The 16,138-nt window shown below is 59.2% G+C and overlaps 3 protein-coding genes across 13 annotated transcripts in view; 1 reads left to right on the plus strand and 2 right to left on the minus strand.

Annotated features, from left to right (window-relative positions):
- The window catches only part of Syngap1 (synaptic Ras GTPase activating protein 1), a 29,263-nt gene extending 21,072 nt beyond the window's left edge, over positions 1 to 8,191 (minus strand). For 6 of the 7 annotated variants that reach the window (XR_007831405.1, XR_007831406.1, XM_051153482.1 and 3 more), the window contains exons 1-3: positions 8,067 to 8,191; positions 5,054 to 5,175; positions 3,260 to 3,365 (exon numbers count right to left, since the gene is read on the minus strand). Coding sequence is in view for 5 of the 7 variants with exons in the window: in XM_051153482.1 (XP_051009439.1) it covers positions 3,260 to 3,365; positions 5,054 to 5,175; positions 8,067 to 8,133 (295 nt within the window). In the remaining 2 variants the exon portion in view is untranslated. Of the gene's footprint in view, positions 1 to 1,084; positions 1,161 to 3,259; positions 3,366 to 5,053; positions 5,176 to 8,066 lie in introns of those variants that run through there. The other variant, XM_051153485.1, reaches the window with a different exon arrangement.
- A 1,848-nt stretch (positions 8,192 to 10,039) lies between these two features.
- Positions 10,040 to 11,447, plus strand: Cuta (cutA divalent cation tolerance homolog). The gene is made up of 6 exons (XM_051153499.1): positions 10,040 to 10,160; positions 10,336 to 10,544; positions 10,647 to 10,706; positions 10,818 to 10,863; positions 10,965 to 11,014; positions 11,207 to 11,447. Exons 1-6 carry the CDS (start codon positions 10,119 to 10,121, stop codon positions 11,331 to 11,333), a joined length of 534 nt encoding a protein of 177 aa, XP_051009456.1. The 5' UTR covers positions 10,040 to 10,118; the 3' UTR covers positions 11,334 to 11,447.
- A 9-nt stretch (positions 11,448 to 11,456) lies between these two features.
- Phf1 (PHD finger protein 1) lies at positions 11,457 to 15,850 on the minus strand. Of its 5 annotated transcripts, none has more exons than XM_051153488.1 (14): positions 15,632 to 15,834; positions 15,473 to 15,554; positions 15,296 to 15,391; positions 14,850 to 14,950; positions 14,613 to 14,761; positions 14,350 to 14,445; positions 14,169 to 14,237; positions 13,943 to 14,066; positions 13,796 to 13,863; positions 13,603 to 13,707; positions 13,313 to 13,481; positions 13,127 to 13,221; positions 12,246 to 12,323; positions 11,457 to 12,111 (listed from the first exon to the last, which is right to left on the minus strand). In XM_051153488.1, exons 1-14 carry the CDS (start codon positions 15,788 to 15,790, stop codon positions 11,823 to 11,825), a joined length of 1,680 nt encoding a protein of 559 aa, XP_051009445.1. In that variant the 5' UTR covers positions 15,791 to 15,834; the 3' UTR covers positions 11,457 to 11,822. The 5 variants fall into 5 exon arrangements, with proteins under 5 accessions (XP_051009445.1, XP_051009444.1, XP_051009448.1 ...); XM_051153487.1 differs by having other exon boundaries at positions 11,458 to 12,111; positions 12,246 to 12,326; positions 15,632 to 15,823; XM_051153491.1 differs by lacking the exon at positions 13,127 to 13,221 and having other exon boundaries at positions 11,897 to 12,111; positions 12,246 to 12,332; positions 13,295 to 13,470; positions 15,632 to 15,850.
- Between the last annotated feature and the right edge of the window lie 288 nt (positions 15,851 to 16,138).

The following is a 16,138-nucleotide window of genomic DNA, read 5'->3' on the forward strand; positions in this document are numbered from 1 at the left end:
CCATCTCTCCAGTGTCTCTTTTCTTGACATCACCCACAAACATTTCCCTTACCCTCCAGCCCCCCAAATCCCTACCTTTCTTCTCCATGCCCAGCTGACAGCTCTCACAGGGAGCCAGGGAGAGATGAGGAGCTAGGCTAGAGAGAGAACAGAGGGCTTGGGGGGAGGGCATGCTCTGCAGTCTCCGTGGTGACAGGACAGGCCTCACTGGAAACCAGCTTCTGTGACTGGATGGCCACCTGCGATCCAGCCAAGCCTGACCCTACAGAGCCACAGCTGGGCCCTCAAGCATCTCCCTCCCCCTCAGACTGCTTCACCGAGGACCTGGCTCCTCAGCTCCCCTGTGCTGTCTTCTAGGGCCAGCTCCTGTACACTGCCATCCTGGGTGTTCCTTCCCCCTCTGCTCTCCTCTCATGCCTACTTTCCCTCTTCACTCCACACCCTCCATCTGTCCCCATCTAGGGACCGGGCAGAGGCTCACACCTGCCTAGCCCAAGGGTGTTTCATGCAGTCGGACTACCAGGAACCATTCACATACTTTGTTCCCACCACCGGCACACCACCCACATCCAGACACGCCCTGGACATCCATACCGGGACTGACACAGATACTCAGGCCAATGTTAGAACACACATGCAAAGACAGACACCTGCCGCCAGGGACACTGAAAATTCTCATTCGGCCAGCCACACATTCCTACACACCGGCCTCAACCAGGGGCATGCATGCTCAGGGTCAGAGGTGACATGAATCTGTATGGCCACAGACTGCCCCACAAACCAGTGGCTAGCCCAACAGGCCCTCAGGCTGTTAACTGGCAGAGGCAAGGCAAGACAGGACATACCTGCACAGTGCTGCTACACATGTGTGCAAGAGGAATTGGGCCCCATGTGTACACGGCACCAACACTCAGGGACACAAGCCCCGTCACGATCACACAAGCAAACACCAGGGCTACCCCTCCAGGAGGGCTCTAAGATCCCCCCTCACACCAGCCGCCCCCATGTGCGTTCACAACCCTGCCCGCACGAAACTGCCCAGACCCCCTCCCTCCCGACCTCTACTGCCCCCCCCTCCGGTTACCATAACTCCCCCCACTCGGAAGATGCAGCGAGAACATGCGGAGGGAGCAGCTGCCGCCGCCGCCGCCACCGCGGCCTCCCCAGCCCCCTCCCGTGCCCACGCACACGCGCGCCCCCGCCCCACGCGCGCGGCCCCCCACGCGCGCGCTTAGCCGCCCGGCCCCGCCCTTACCTCGCACCGCCCCCCGGGGAGGGGTCGAGGGTGCCCCCGATGGGGGAGGGGCCCGCTCTGCGCGGGGGAGGGGCGGGTGCGGAGGGAGAGGGGGCGGCGGCCCAGCTCGCGCCGCCCGCCGCGGTGGGGCGGCGGCGGGGCCCGGGACGGCCTGGACGGCCGCGCGGTGACAGCCGCGGGAACGGCTCCCTCCGCCGCCGCTCCCGCCGCTGCCGCCGTTGCCCGGGCCCCGCCGCCGTTGCTAGGCGACCGCTGCTGCCGTGGCCGCCTCTGTCACGAGCCCCGTCGCCCGGAGACAGCGCGAGAGAGACGGGGGAGGGGGACAGAGGGACCCCCAAAACCTACTAGGCCTCCCATCATCGCCTCCGGAACAGGACCCCCACCCCCAAAAAGAGAGAGAGGGAGAGAGAGAAACCCTTGCAGGGAGTGAGGTTTGCAGCTCCACCCAGCAGAGGAGGAGCCCTGGATTCCAGTGCCCTCAAAGGTCCTGCGACCTCTCCCGGGCTGGAGCGGCCACAGCTCCTTGGTAGAGCGGAGCCCCTGAAGCCCCAGAGACCCTTATGTCCCCTGCACACCCTCCAGGCCCTCTCAAGATCCCAAACGCTCACCAGTTACTAACTTCTACTAAATCCCACCCTAAAATATATATTCGAAACCACCCAGTCTTTACTAAGCCCCATACAGAAACCTTCACAGGCCAGCCACCTTAACTCCACCCAAAACACAGGAGACCCACAGCAAAGGCCTCGGCACTCTGAGGACCCCGCATAAGGAGACAGAGAACTATATGGGCAAAGCGACCAACCGCAGGACAAACACGCTTTGTGAGCATGTTAGCACTCCAGTGCACACAGGCGCGCGCGCGCACACACATACACACACACACACACACACACACACACACACACACACACACACACACACGCTCCAGACATGGACAGACAGACACCACCCATTCTCCACACACTCTGCACCACCACCACCTCCTGGCTTGCCTCAGAGTGCTATCTACACCCAGTGTCAGTTTCCATGGCAATGACACACGTCCCTGACCACTGGCCTGGGGTCCCAGAGCTGGCCCCGCAGGCAGAGAGGCCTAGATCTTTAAGAAGGCAGCGGGCTGCAGCCAGTGGACAACACAGCCCACTGTTTCTCTGAGGAAGGAACTGGAAGCTTGGATCCCTGGGGAGGAGGAGATGGTGGGATCAAGGGGTCCCCTGGGGTTGGCTGGGGATCATGGAAATGCTGAGACCTGGGCAGTGGCAAGGGGGTTTCCGGGGACTGAGGGCGGCTCTCTGCACCTTGGCTGCAGATCCCAGTTCTCTGCCTTCATCTCCCCTCACTGTTCCCATGGAAACCTTTTAAGCGAACTTCTCAGAGGAAGACAAAAATCTTTTTTTAAATGACTAAAGAGGGGGGGGGGGGGGCAGAAGGGAGGAGGAAGGGGAAGAGACAGATGGAGAGAGGGAGAGAGTTGGAGAGACAGCGAGGAGATGGGGGTCTGACACCCGGAGCAGAGGGGAGGGACTCGGGCATCAAGGGGGAGTGGAAAATGAGAAGGGGGAGAAACAAGAAAGCAGGAGGTGATCCGACTGCAGAAAACGGAACCGACGGAGGGAAGAAGAGGGAAAGGCCACGGCCTGAAGATCTGGAAGAAGATGGGAGCTGGGGTGGGACACAGGTCTGCTGGAGGGCGGAGACTAGGTCAAGTTCTCAGTCGGACGATGCAAGGGCGGGCCAGGAGCACAGACAGGAGGCTTAAAGAGCTAAGGAGACTATTTTTACAAGCACCGGGGAAACAGTCAAACTTCACTGCTGGAGAGGAAAAGGGAGCTAAGCGAAGCGAAGCAGCGTAGGGACACGCGGGGGCTGCTCACCAACAGCCCCGGTACCCCGCGCAGCCCGGACGAGGGCGCCCTGTCCTCGGGATCGGGATCACGGCTGCTCTCCGCCCCCGCCCGCTCCCCGCGACTATCGGGGCACGAGCCTGCTCGGCCGCCGTACCATGCTCGCCGTGGGGCCGCCCCTCCACCGGCACGGAGACCGTGCGTCTCAGCAGTTTGTTTCGGCTGGACTCGCTCCTCCGGTCGCGGATCAGAAGGGGGTGTATCTAGGGGATTGGGGAGTGTGTCAGACCCCACGAGCCTGCTCGTCCCTCTCTCCCCTGGCCAGCCCGCCTGGCCCTCCGCCCCTGCCCACTTCGCTGTGCCCTGGTGGGGACTTCTCAGTCCCTCGTCTTCCTTTTCTCTTGAAACAGTCTAGAGACTTCCCCAAGCCCCGCTCAGCGCTTCCAGCAACTCCATAGGAGTTGGTTTCCTCTTGACCTTCAGTCCGTCCACTCCCCCGCGTCCCTCCCAGCCTCCTACCTTGCTCACCCCCTCTCTCCCTCAAGCTTGTCACAGCTGCATTTATAACCAGTTCCACAGCTTGTCTCCCTCCCACAGCCCGGCTTGCGGCCAGACAGGGACCCAACCTCCCCTCCCCCGCCCCAGGGGCCTGGTCACCTCCCCCCTTCTCCTCCTCCACCCTCCGTCTGCGTCTAAGTGGCTCTGCCCTCAGTCCTACCTCTCCCTGAGCCTCACCTCAACTCCCCCTGGAGTTGCCATCCTAACTTCCACCCTACCGGGAGCCAGACTGCCACGAGGCCCCAGCCCCACCGTCGGCCCACTTCCAACTCCCTAGGCCCGGCACTATTTCAGCTCCGTCTTCAGCTTCCCAGCAGGCAGGCTGCTCCTGTTGGCCTGGGCTGGACAGCAGGTCCTCTCTGTGTCCATGTCAGCCCTGCGCTGGCTCCCACTCGTGGGTTCTCCTTTCCCCAGCCCATCAATCGACTTCAAGTCCTTGGTCAAGGCTGATGACCAAGAGCAGGTCACTCTAATGCCTTCTGCTACCCCAAACTTAGGCCTGCCAAGCCATCTCACCTGCGGCCAGAGTTGCCATGCTCCCACCCCCAACCCGGCAACCTCCATCAGCCACTTCTGTTATGGGCTCCACACTTTCACTTGTCCTCCAGGCTCTTCCCCACCTTGGCTAGCCCCAAGTACCATTCCAGCCCTAACAGTGTTGGGCACAACGCTCACCACCTCTCCCAGGGTACCCTGCACTCTGTAAAGATGGCTCCCTAAATCACACCTGGGGGCCTCAGCCTTCAGAACTGGACTCTTCTTTGAAGAACTCGTTACTACTATGGAAGCCACGCTGCTGTGGCTCTCAGACCTTCCATGAGTCTGTCAGGGCCACACTGCCTCCATTAGACTCCCCTGTCCATGCCAGCGCCTCACTCTGGTCAGTCTCACACTCCAGTGGCCCGTGCCCCTGGGCCTCTCCTTCTCTCTTCTCCCTCCTTGAAACCCACCCTGCCCTGCAGAAGCTCACAGCCCTGCCACCTGTCAGTCCCTCCACATGCTCCCACTTCCCCTGCCTTTTCTCAGGGTCACGTAGCGACCTTTGCACTTAGCTCTGTGAAGACCTAGGAGGGGGGGGGGGGGGGGGACGGGGACATTTGAGGCTCACTTTGGAGGGAGGCCTGCCCATTCCTTCCCTCTCCCTCTAAGTTCTTCATTTCCCTTCCCCCATAACATGGATGGGGTGAAAACAGGAGGCACCCTCAAGTCTTCAGAACCATAGCTCCTCCACAGCACTGCCAAAGGCCTCCTTGCACAAGTCCACGAGTGCCTGCCTTCTCCACGTGTCCTGACCACGGCCCCCTCGGGTCCCTCCTCCTCACTTTCCTGGGACTCGCTCTCCCCTCATCCTCTCCACGCTCTCCCGCTTTCCCGACCTCCTCATCCCGCTCACCTCGTCCTCATCCAGCATGAGCAGTTGGTTCCCCGAGATGATGCAGAACCGAGGGTTCCAACCGGGACGGTCGTATGGGGAATGAACGTACTGGGTTCGGTGCATAGGGGGTCCCCGTACATCTGGGGGACAGAGACACACAAACAGTAAAGGGGTCTATACTTTGGGTGTAGAAACCTAAAATGGAAGAAGACTCTCTTTAAGGGTTGAAGATGGGCCTTCACACTGAGTCAGATCATATGAGGCTCTAGGAAGGGGATGGGCGTGGCTTCAGGGATGAGAAGTAGTCTATGAGAGAGGCGCTTGATTAGGGCAGGAGAAGGTGAAAACTGCGAATTCACTAGTGTGGGGGCAGAGATTTATTGAAACCGGCCAAAGATACAGAGAGGTCAGAGGAAGGGCTTGAATAAACTGCTTACAATGGACGTCGCACCACACACTTAGGAGAATAAGAGGTCCCCAGCTGTGAGAGAGAAGATGGTGTGTTTAAGAGCACTTGGGTCATGAGGTTCTGAGAGCTACACCTCTGGAAGGGAGGAAGGGGGCTTACATGTCCAAAGAGGCGTGAGGCCTCCCCTCCCTTCTCCCCTGGTCCTCCCCTGCTCAAGCTTTGGGGTAGTTACAGGGAGAACGGAGCTCTTAGCATTCATGTGTGCAGGGGTGAGGGTGGGAGAAAGTGGTGAAAACACTGTCTGAATAACCTGAGACCAAGTTGGCCTCTCTGTTCATGACATGCTCAGGCAAGAGTCAGTCCTGCTCTCCCCACCTGACTGTCATAGACAGGTGGAGAGCTTCACCTGGGCACAGGGAAGAATGGAGGAGAAAGACTGAACAGACAAGCCTGATGACAGAGGAACATCCCTAGGTGAGATCTGAAGATAGACATTTTCCAGAAAAAAAACAAAAAAAAAAAAAAAAAGGACTGACACCTGCATGCTTTGGTGTCTGAGGTGTTCCTGCTCCATCTCTGCCGCCTTGTCAGCATCACAGCCACACACACAGCGAAGGGCCTTGCATGGGTCGTTAGAGTTAGACTGGTGGCATCAGAGTGACAAAATTGGGCCCAAGGCATCAGCTAGAGTGTCCATAACTGTCACCTTTGTGGGATAATTAACTTGAGCACATTTCAGGAAAATTGGCCTTTGAGCTTGTTCCAGCGCCCTGAGTAACCCCTTAGAAATCCCCCCCCATTATGCACACTCCTCAGATTTACCCAACCTGCAGGGCAGAGCGCAAGGCGAGCCCCTGGACATCAAGGCACAGCCACGGCAGTGCCGCCTCAGGGTCTCAATGCCAATGATCTCTAGAGTCAGAGATCACTGACAGGGCTGAGGAGGAGAGCCCAGTGGTAGGGAAACAAGACAAAACACTAGAACTCGGAGCCCCAGCGCTACAGCCACAACAACCACCCATAACTTAGGCCACAGATGGGGAAGGCAGTGGGCCTCCTGCATCTCAACACACAGGACACTCAGAGGAAACATCTGCTGACACACAGAACCAAAACAGGACAGAGGAGCTGCTCCAGGTTGCAGCTGCGGCAAGCGGGTTAGGCCTCAGGGAACACCGTTCTCCTGGGAAGAGGACACAGGGAACCTTAACTTAGGAACAACTAACTCTACATACACGCACACACACACACACACACACACACACACACACACACACACACACACATGCGCGCGCCACACTAGTGGCCTATTGTTAAGAAAGATGACCCTGGGAGGCACTGGAACCTGGCAGAAGAAGGGGAAGCAGGAAATTTTTACTGGAATGAGACGTTCCACAAGGGTTCAAGTTAAGGATTCCCTAGAGCTCCTGGTCCAACCATCAAGACCTGTACTTTGGCCCCCCAAAATTTTCATCACCCCAGGAAGCAGAGGGGACAAGAGGAGAGAAACGGTGATGTTAAGTTGGAAATGAAAGGAAAATAAGTAAGCACAGACATGTGGCAGGACAGGAAGTGGGGCAGGAAGGAGAGGATGAGCTGGGGGGTCTAAAAGAAAAGGGGTGAAGACGATGCTCAGTGTCTAGGGACAAGGGAATAGATCAGAAGCCTCCACCAGACATCGGGGCGTGCTGACAATCAGGGTGCAGGAGTAGTGGTGGAGTAAGAAGGTAGCTATTAGAGTAGAGGGACAGAGACAACAGATATGAGATAGGGAACTCATACAGGAAAAGGACAGAAGGGGGACTCATATAAGAAACGGACACCATATGGGGGGAAAGATATAAGTGATGGACAGCAAAGGAAGGGAGGGGGAATGGAAATAAGAGGTGGGTGGGGGAAGGGGTCAAAGGGATGAAGTGAAGAAAGCTGCTGAGACCCCAGGGGCTGCATTTCAGTTGTGCAGAGGCTGGCAGGGTTTTAACCTGGCCATGCTCCCATCACTCAACCTTACTGGCATCTCCCCCCACCCAACCAAAACCCACACTTGGTCCTCCCCCTTCTCCGCTGTCCCCTCCCCCAACCCTTTCTCTCTCTCCTCTCTTCCCTCCATCTGGACCCCCCCCCACCACCACCTTCTTTCTCCATCTGGCCCCTACGCTCCCTCCATCCTCCTCTTTTCCCAACCCCTACCATCCTGAGCCCCTCACCAAATTCCCTTCCCATCTCTTGGTCCCTCTTTCCACCCGTGTTTTCATTTCCCTGCTGCCCTTTCCTAAGATTCTGCCTCTGTTCCCTTGATATTTTCCTCCTCACTAGCTCCCAAACCGAAGTCATTTCTGCAGCCTTTCCCCAAACTCAACCCTCCCTTCTGGTCGCCGCCAACAGCTTTCCCTCAGCCCCCTTCAAGGCCTGGGTCCCTGCCCTCCGTCCCTTACCTACCCCTATGCCTCCTGCCTCCAATCCCTCCTTTCCCACTGTTCCCACCTCTGCCTTTCCAGCCCTCCCCTCTCCCTCCATTTCAGACGCTCCTTCCCCTCGGTGGCCTCGGCTCTCCCCCGCCCCCTGCCCCTCCCCCTCTCGCCCCCCCATCTGGCCCTCCCCCTCCCCCTACCACCACCGTACCTCTGAAGGGGGCATAGGACATCGCGGGGATGCTCCCCCGATGGATGGAGGCTCGAGACCTGCTCATCAGGCCTGAGGGGGAGGGGGCGGGGGGACGGGGGAGAAAAAGAAGAGAGAAAGAGGGGGAGAGAGAGGGGGAGAAGGAGGAGGTGGAGGAGGAGGAGGAGGAGAGAGGAGGAGAGAGGAGCGGAGAGGAGCGGAGAGGAGGAGGAGGAGGAGAATAAGAGCCAACGGCAGCAGCGGCAGCAGAGAGGGAGAGAGAGGGAGAGAGAGGGGGGCGGGGGAAGCGAGCGAGAGAGGAGAGAGCAGGAGGAGGAGGGAGAGACTCTGCAGCCCCCACCCCTACTCAGGGAGACCCGGAAAGAGGAAGAGCCAGAGACCCCTGACTCATACACGCCGGAGGCAGCTGTCCTGAAGAAGCTGACCCCAGACTCTGAGACAGACCCCAGACCCAGAGAAAGATACCTCACCACCTCGCCCCACACTCTACACTCAACAAATAATTGCACAGACCCGAATCTGGAAGGAAAGAGACCTCTGATCTCAGAGGGAAAAACGTCCCCCACCCAAAGAAAGGAGTCATAGCGCAGAATCTGAGAATCCAGTCCCAAGAAGGTTTTCCAGACCCACGTTAATCTGAGACTTCGGACTCTGGACTGGTGGTTGTTTGGAGGGGCTCAAAACGGAGACCTAGGCTCAGAGAAAAAGACAAAGCAATAGGATAGAGCCCTAGGCCAGAATTAGATCTCAGAACCCTAGCTAGAGATGAGAAACCGCAAACTTGGTGATGACCCAAAGATGGAGATGACCACACAGAGATCTAGAATTCATTAAATCTGAAAGGTCTGAGTCAGTGATCACTAGACTCAGTTCCCCGACACGACTCCAAAGGTAAATCAGACCCTAGAAAGAGCCCAAATACTGGAACCCCCGCACAAGGAACCCTGAGATGGACAGACAGGCCGCCCCCAACTCAAAGAGGGCAACTCGAGAGCCTAAACATCAGGCAGGGGACCCCAGGCCTTGGGTGGCAGAGCCTTGTCCCCTGCTGTCTGCTCCCTCTTCTGCCCTCTCACTGGGCCCCCCTCTCTCTTTTTGGGTCACTTGGATGTGTTTGGGCCCCAGGGAGGTTATGTAGGGCAGGTCCTGGCTCCTCGTGGGACTGGATGAAGGTAAGGAGACCCAAGACTGAGGTGGGCCAGTCTTGGGGAGATGAACCAGCAAGGGAGAAAGAGCCCTAAAACCTGCAGCCGCCCGTCTCCCCTGTCCCCGTGTCCTCTCATTTGCCAGTCTGCCCTAAGCTTTGGGTTCTCCGTGCCTCCATCACCCTCTGGCCCACGGACACGTGTCGCTCGCCCTGCCATGCCTGACCACTGCCCCCTACCCAGGGCCAGCTGGCTGCTCAGCTCGGAGCTACCCCGAGGGCGGGCGGGCGGGCGGGGGGTCACTGTCCCCACCCGGAGCTGCCTGCTCAGCGCTCTCGGGGCGAGTGGAGGGGAGGGGGCTGTTACTAGGCACACTCCGGGGTTCGGGACGACTCCCCGGCCCCAGCCTGACGCAGCGAGGCCGCGGGTCGCCAGGTCTCGCGTCACGTGGCCCGCCAGGCCGGCCGGCGATTGGCCTCGGCCGGTGGCTCCCGAGGCGGCGCCGCTTGAGAGGACGGGCCCGGTCACGTGACGGCGGGCCGCCGCAGCGGTGTTTCTTTCCCCCCCCCCCGCGACATGCCAGCAACCGGCTAGGGCTTCACGGAAATGGGCGGGGCACTGCCGCGCACGTCCTCAGCTCTAGCCGCCCATTGGCCACAGGGCCCTTCGCCCCGCCCCTTTCAGGATGCAAGGCAATCCGGGTCACTGGAGGGCCGGGATTGGCCGGCTCTGGGAGGTAGGCGGGGCTGCTCCTGTCACGTGGTGCGCACTGTTTTCTCGTCACGTGGCTGCAGCCCAAGGAAGAGGAGGCCGCTCTTCGGGGGTTCGGGGGCTCGGGGGCTCGGGGTCCTTCCACGGTGAGACGCGCGGCCTTTGATCTCGTCCCTTCGCTACCAGCGTGCGCTGCATGAGCTGGGGGCGGGCGCCCGTCCTCCTGCTCGGCGGAGGGGTGAGTCTGGCCCCGCCCCTTCCGGTCTCCCACCCTGAACAGACGAGGTGCTTCAAGTTTCTTTAAGTGAAATTCAGGGGCGTTTTCCTTCTCGGTGCAGAAGGGGCGGGGTGGAGGCCTGGTGTCTGCACCCAGAAGGCCCCCGGGGGGACCCTGAGCCCGCCCCTGCTCGCAGGCCACGCTGCTCTTGTCGTTTCTTTGGATGCCTGCGCTGCTGCCGGTGGCTTGCCGCCTTCTGGTGCTGCCCCGAGCCCTGCTGTCCATGGCTTCCGGAAGCCCTCCGTCCCAGCCTTCTCCGGCCGCGGGCTCCGGCTACGTTCCAGGATCAGTCTCTGCAGCGTTTGTCACTTGTCCCAACGAAAAAGTGGCCAAGGAGATCGCCAGGTGCGGAGGCCGGCAAGATGACTTACAAGGGCCGGCTGGGGCTGGGGGAAGTGCTGCCTCTGGGCTGCGCGGGCTCTGACCCTGCTCTCGCTTCACCCTCAGGGCAGTGGTGGAGAAGCGCCTGGCAGCCTGCGTCAACCTCATCCCGCAGATCACATCCATGTGAGTGGTTAGGGCTGGAAACCTAATCTAACGTGAGGGGCTGAGATCCCGTTCTGGGGGGAATCTTTCGTTCCCTGGACTTTGACCGTTTTCCCCCTCTGACCTCTTCAGCTATGAATGGAAAGGAAAGATCGAGGAAGACCGCGAGGTGCTGATGGTGAGAAAGGTCCCCTCCTGCCAGCTCCTTTGACAGTACTGGCCCTCACCTGACATGCGTTCCGCCGCTTTGGCTGAATTGTGTCTGTCTCTGCCCTTTAGATGATTAAAACCCAGAGCTCCCTGGTCCCTGCTCTGACGGACTTTGTTCGGTAAGAACTTTGAGGTTTCCCTTGGGTGGTGGTGCTGGGGGATGAACCAGGCCCTCGAGCACTCTAGGCAAGCCCCGTGCCGCCGAGTAAGACCCCCAGCTTGTTAAAAGAGCCCCGAGATGGACACACTGTGGTGGGACTTGCTGGGGAGTTGGTGTCGTCTGAATAACTGCTGCCCTGCCACTTCTGCAGATCTGTGCACCCTTACGAGGTTGCTGAGGTGATTGCCCTGCCTGTGCAGCAGGGGAACGCCCCGTATCTGCACTGGGTGCACCAGGTCACAGAATCAGTTTCAGATTCCGGCCCGGCCCTACCGTGATGAGCCCTGTCCCTGCCCAGGCCCCTCCTCGGCTTAACATCTGGGTTCCAGGTGATGACGACTGAGCCCCCAATAAATCCTCTCCTGTTCTGCCACTGCCTCTTCCTCGTGTGTGTCCATCGCTCAGAATGACTCATGCCTGCTAGGTTTGTTCATTTTTCTTTATTACAGTCATACAGAGTCTGGAATCCTGGACCCCGCCCTCAAATCTCTCTACTCTGGGGTTAAATAGTTTTAAAAAATATTTTAAAAGCTGTAACAAAATAACGTCAAAGTAAATGAGAAGGATGAGGGGTCAGGGGTCATGGAGGTCAGGGGTCATGGTGGGGTAGGGAAGAGGACCCTCTTCCCCACTTCCCTGGATTCCAGCCTGGGCAGGAGGGAGAATCCCTCCCTGTCTCTCCAGGTACATCCCAGCTGTAGGTGAGGTCAGAGGTCAGGGCATGAAAGTGCCAGTGTGTGAATGGGGAGGGGAGCACAAATGGGCTGTCAGAAGATGCCTCCCCCCCCCCACTCAACTAGGTACTGCACAGAGCCATCAGGCCGCACTCTTCGAGCAAGGACCCTCACAGGGTCCCCTCGGGATAGGTAGCCAACCCCACCTCGGACTCCCCCCCCAGTCCCTGGAGACAGACTACGGCACAAGGGAGCAGGGGGAACTGAATGTCTAGAAAGGCCTGGGGTCAGGGCTGGGGCCGAGGGAGGTGAGGCAGTCATTGAGTGGGGAGGACTTTTAGGGGTGTCTGTGGGGAAGCCAATGTGAAGTTCCAGGGGTGACCTGGAAGGGAGAAGACAGCAGTAAGACAGGCTAGGTGTGTGGGGGCAGGGGGCTCATGCCTTTAATCCCAGCAGCTGACACAGAAGGGCTGCCATGAGTTTGAGGTAACAGAAGGAAAGGAGGGGACGACTCACCTGTCTGGGGGTTCACTGTCCCCAGAGGTCCCTGCAGTGCTGGCAGAAGGGTGGAAGGAAGCAAACATCCGGATGGGGCTGCTGAGGGTGGGAACAGGGGAGTCAGGACCTGCAGCAGGGAAACCTCTTCCCTGTGAAGGGCAGAGTTTAAACACTACTGCTAGCACACCTGCACTCCCAGGACACTGGCCGTCAGCTAGCTCTAGCGCGCCTGCACTCCCAGGACACTGGCCGTCAGCTGGCTCTAGCGCACCTACACTCCCAGGACACTGGCCGTCAGCTGGCTCTAGCGCGCCTGCACTCCCAGGACACTGGCCGTCAGCTGGCTCTAGCGCGCCTGCACTCCCAGGACACTGGCCGTCAGCTGGCTCTAGCGCGCCTGCACTCCCAGGACACTGGCCGTCAGCTGGCTCTAGCGCGCCTGCACTCCCAGGACACTGGCCGTCAGCTGGCTCTAGCGCGCCTGCACTCCCAGACACTGGCCGTCAGCTGGCTCTAGCGCGCCTACACTCCCAGGACACTGGCCGTCAGCTGGCTCTAGCGCACCTACACTCCCAGGACACTGGCCGTCAGCTGGCTCTAGCACGCCTGCACTCCCAGGACACTGGCCGTCAGCTGGCTCTAGCGCGCCTACACTCCCAGGACACTGGCCGTCAGCTGGCTCTAGCGCACCTGCACTCCCAGACACTGGCCGTCAGCTGGCTCTAGCGCGCCTACACTCCCAGGACACTGGCCGTCAGCTGGCTCTAGCGCACCTGCACTCCCAGGACACTGGCCTTCAACTGGTTCTGAAGTTTCTTTGGGACAGGAATTTAAGAGAATTACAGGTGCAGTGTCTGGAGGGTGGAAATGACTGGGGCATATCTGGATCAGGCACTTACCTGGGCAGACAGCGGGCATCTGTGGGCCGGAAGTTGTAGCCGCTGCTGCCCTGGTAGCTCTGGTTAGGGCTGGGGGGTGGTGGAGACACTGAGGCCTGTAAGAAAAGACAGAGGGACTGTGAGATGACCCTTGACTCTTTCACACACCCCACCAGTGTGCCCGCGGGATTCCCCCTGCCCCTGTACCTGCAGTGCCCTCTGCTCCCGGGACCCATGCCGACTGTGCACTGCTGTGGGTGGCCCCAGTTCCTCCACTTTCCCCTTCTGCCTCCTCCTCAGGGATTCTGGCTCCGACCTCCGTCGCTTCCCCAGGGGATGTGAGACCCCTCCCCCAGGGCCCTGCCCTGAAGGGAAGCTGTAAGAGGCCTCCTTATCCCCCCAGCTCCCTCCCAGGCACCCCAAGACCCCCCATTTCTGTACATGTATGCTCCAAACTGCTCCTTGAGAATTTTCCCCATCCCCCCTGGACCAGTGACCTGGTGGGGGCTCCGTCTCCAGTGAGAGACTCCACAGGAGGAGGGGTCCGAGCATGGAGACCAAAAAGACATTTCCTCTTTTTAATCTCCCTCCCTGAAATAAAACTGGGAGAGAATCCAGCAGTCAGAGTTGTAGCCAAGTTGCCCTCATCCAGACCTGCACACCACCCCTGAGAGCCCCTTTCTCACTCACCGGTCCTTGTGGCTGTTGAGAGCAGAAAGGAGCTTGGAGGAACGTTCTCCCTTGGGGGTGTCTGAAAGCTGATGGAAGAGGGTAACGGGGTCAGGGAGCAGCCATTCTTCTCCTTGCCTGCCCCAGCTCGCGACTGAGACCCCTCACCTCGCCCAGGAGCAGGCTGTCCCAGTTCTCGGAGGTGAAGGGGAGGATCTCTCGGTCAAAATCAAAGTACTTCTTCTTACAGCACACGCTGAGGTGATAGAGGACGAGATGGGCCACATCCACCCTGGAGAGGCATGGGGTTCTTGGCATTGTGACTTTGCTAGGAGTCACGAGGGCACAATAGTGGGGAACAGAAAGGACTGGCACGGAGGGCACTCCATCTCACCAGCGAAGCTGCAGCCGCCGGACCTTCTCGGGGCCGCCCCGGCACACACAGCATTCAAACTCATAGAATCTGTACATGGCCAAGATCAGAGAACACACTCACTCAGCCTATTATTACAGGCAGTGATTGCCGCAGGAGTGTGGGGCCCTCCTGGCCTCCTGGCCAGTCTCCTCGGGCTCACCTGTCTCCGTAGAGGAGGGGCTTGCTCAGACACTGGGTGCAGGCCTCATGGAACCACTGAAGGCAGCTCCTGCACTGCAGCATTTTCAGGTTCCACCTCAAGGGAAGACAGCACTCGAGGTCTCCAGACAGCCTTCTGAACCCATCCCAGACCCCACCACCTCCCATTTCCCCAGGGCTGCCCTCACCCCGCTCTTTCCCCTTGGTCCCTGGGGTCTGCCACCACAACACCCATTGTGTAATTTGTCACTGCTCATCACTTACTCCCCAGGGCCTCCACAGTAACAGTAGCTCTGCTGTCTGTTGCTCAAATGTCCAGCATCCCAGTCCAGCCCCTTAAGTCCATAGGGCAGGGAAAGCTTCATGCCCAGCATGGCCCGGGCGTAGGGACCCTTCTTCAGGGCGCCGCCCCTCTGCAGAGGAACAGATGGAAGCCTCAGGGACGCAGGACAGGAGAGATGGTGGGAGGCTAGCACAGGAGGAGCAGACAGGTGCCTTTACCTTAGTGGCAATCGCAAAGACACACTGGCGGCAGACCCAGGATGTGCCCTCTCCTTCTCCAGGGGCTGGGGCCCTGGGGACGTGACAGTCCTGATGGTAAGCTGAATAAGGAGAAGGCTGTGAGTGGGCACACCTGTGTGGGCTTGGTGCCTGGCACGGCAGCCTTCCCTGGGCAGGAGGTTCCAACCGTGGTCCTGCAGGTACGTGTACTACCCTGCCTTTGCAAGTCAGTAAATAGGCTTCCAGAAGTTGAGGGCCTTGCCTGATGTGTGTAAGCTACTCTTAACTTTGCATAGCTATGTCACCATCCTATGGGCCCCTCTCCCTGTACTGAGAGATGGTGACACGGTAAAGACTGGCCAGGACAGGAGACACAACCCAAGCTACAAGGAAGGGCTACAGGCAACCCGCCAAGACCCAGGGCAAGCAGTATCCTGCCCTCTCACCGTGGCGACACTTCTCACAGCTGACCAGCCGGTTCCCAGGGACCACGGTCTCAGAGCGGCAGACACAGCAGAGGAGCTCCTCCCCAGGGAGGGCAGCTGTGAGAGGACAAAGTGTGTCAGTGTCACCCACCTGCTCCAGTCCCTGCTGCCTCAGGCTGCAGGGCTCAAGGCTCTCACCTGGGCTGATGTCCTTCCATAGAACCAGAAACTGGGAGTCATCCTCAAACTGGACCAGACACACCTCCCGAGCGCTGTCCACCTGGGATGGGGGAGGGCCAGGTTACAAAATAGGGGCAGGAACGAGACAGCAGTGGGGAGGTTGGAGGTGGACCTTACCTTTTTGATAGTGCCCAAATACAGCAGTCCATCAGTCCACCTGGCCAGCACATCCTGACCTTCCCAAAGTCGGGGTCTGGGTCCTGAGGTGGGAGCGGGGGAGGCTGGATCCCACAGAGAGGCGGCACCCAAGCGGCTCAGCCGGGGGAGCTGCGCCATTGCATCCTGGGGGGGAGCTAATTCGAAACAGGATGGAAGAGTTTGAGTGTTGAGAAAGCTTCACTGCGTTGCCTACTTTTTCTGTCACGGATAAAGGGCCAAACATCTCCAACCCATCTTCTAATCCTTTAGCTACCTGAGGAGGCCGGTCACTCTTTTCCTACCGTCTCCCCAGGCCAGTTCTCTAGCATGCCAGCCCCCAGGGACCTCAGAGGGAAAGATGCTTGCAGAACCAACCTTCACCTTTCCCAGCTGTTTAGTTAGAGGTATCCTAACTAGGGGCTCTGTTGCCAGACATGTTTTGGGAGCTTTTCTGGAGATGTTTCCCTGAGTAGAAAGAGCTGCTCC

Source organism: Acomys russatus, chromosome 11 (genome assembly GCF_903995435.1).
Source record: "Acomys russatus chromosome 11, mAcoRus1.1, whole genome shotgun sequence".
Lineage (NCBI taxonomy): Eukaryota > Metazoa > Chordata > Mammalia > Rodentia > Muridae > Acomys > Acomys russatus.

Bases quoted from the DNA above. Each gene is read 5' to 3' on its own strand.
- Cuta (XM_051153499.1), top strand. From the start codon at position 10,119: ATGAGCTGGGGGCGGGCGCCCGTCCTCCTGCTCGGCGGAGGG. The intron at 10,161-10,335 runs GTGAGTCTGGCC...CCCTGCTCGCAG, and splicing joins TCCTCCTGCTCGGCGGAGGG to GCCACGCTGCTCTTGTCGTT. The intron at 10,707-10,817 runs GTGAGTGGTTAG...TGACCTCTTCAG, and splicing joins ATCCCGCAGATCACATCCAT to CTATGAATGGAAAGGAAAGA.
- Phf1 (XM_051153487.1), bottom strand. From the start codon at position 15,790: ATGGCGCAGCTCCCCCGGCTGAGCCGCTTGGGTGCCGCCTCTCTGTGG. The intron at 13,864-13,942 runs GTGAGGGGTCTC...CTCTTCCATCAG, and splicing joins ACAGCCTGCTCCTGGGCGAG to CTTTCAGACACCCCCAAGGG. The intron at 12,112-12,245 runs GTGAGTCGTCCC...TCTCCCTTCCAG, and splicing joins GACAGTGAACCCCCAGACAG to GTCACCCCTGGAACTTCACA.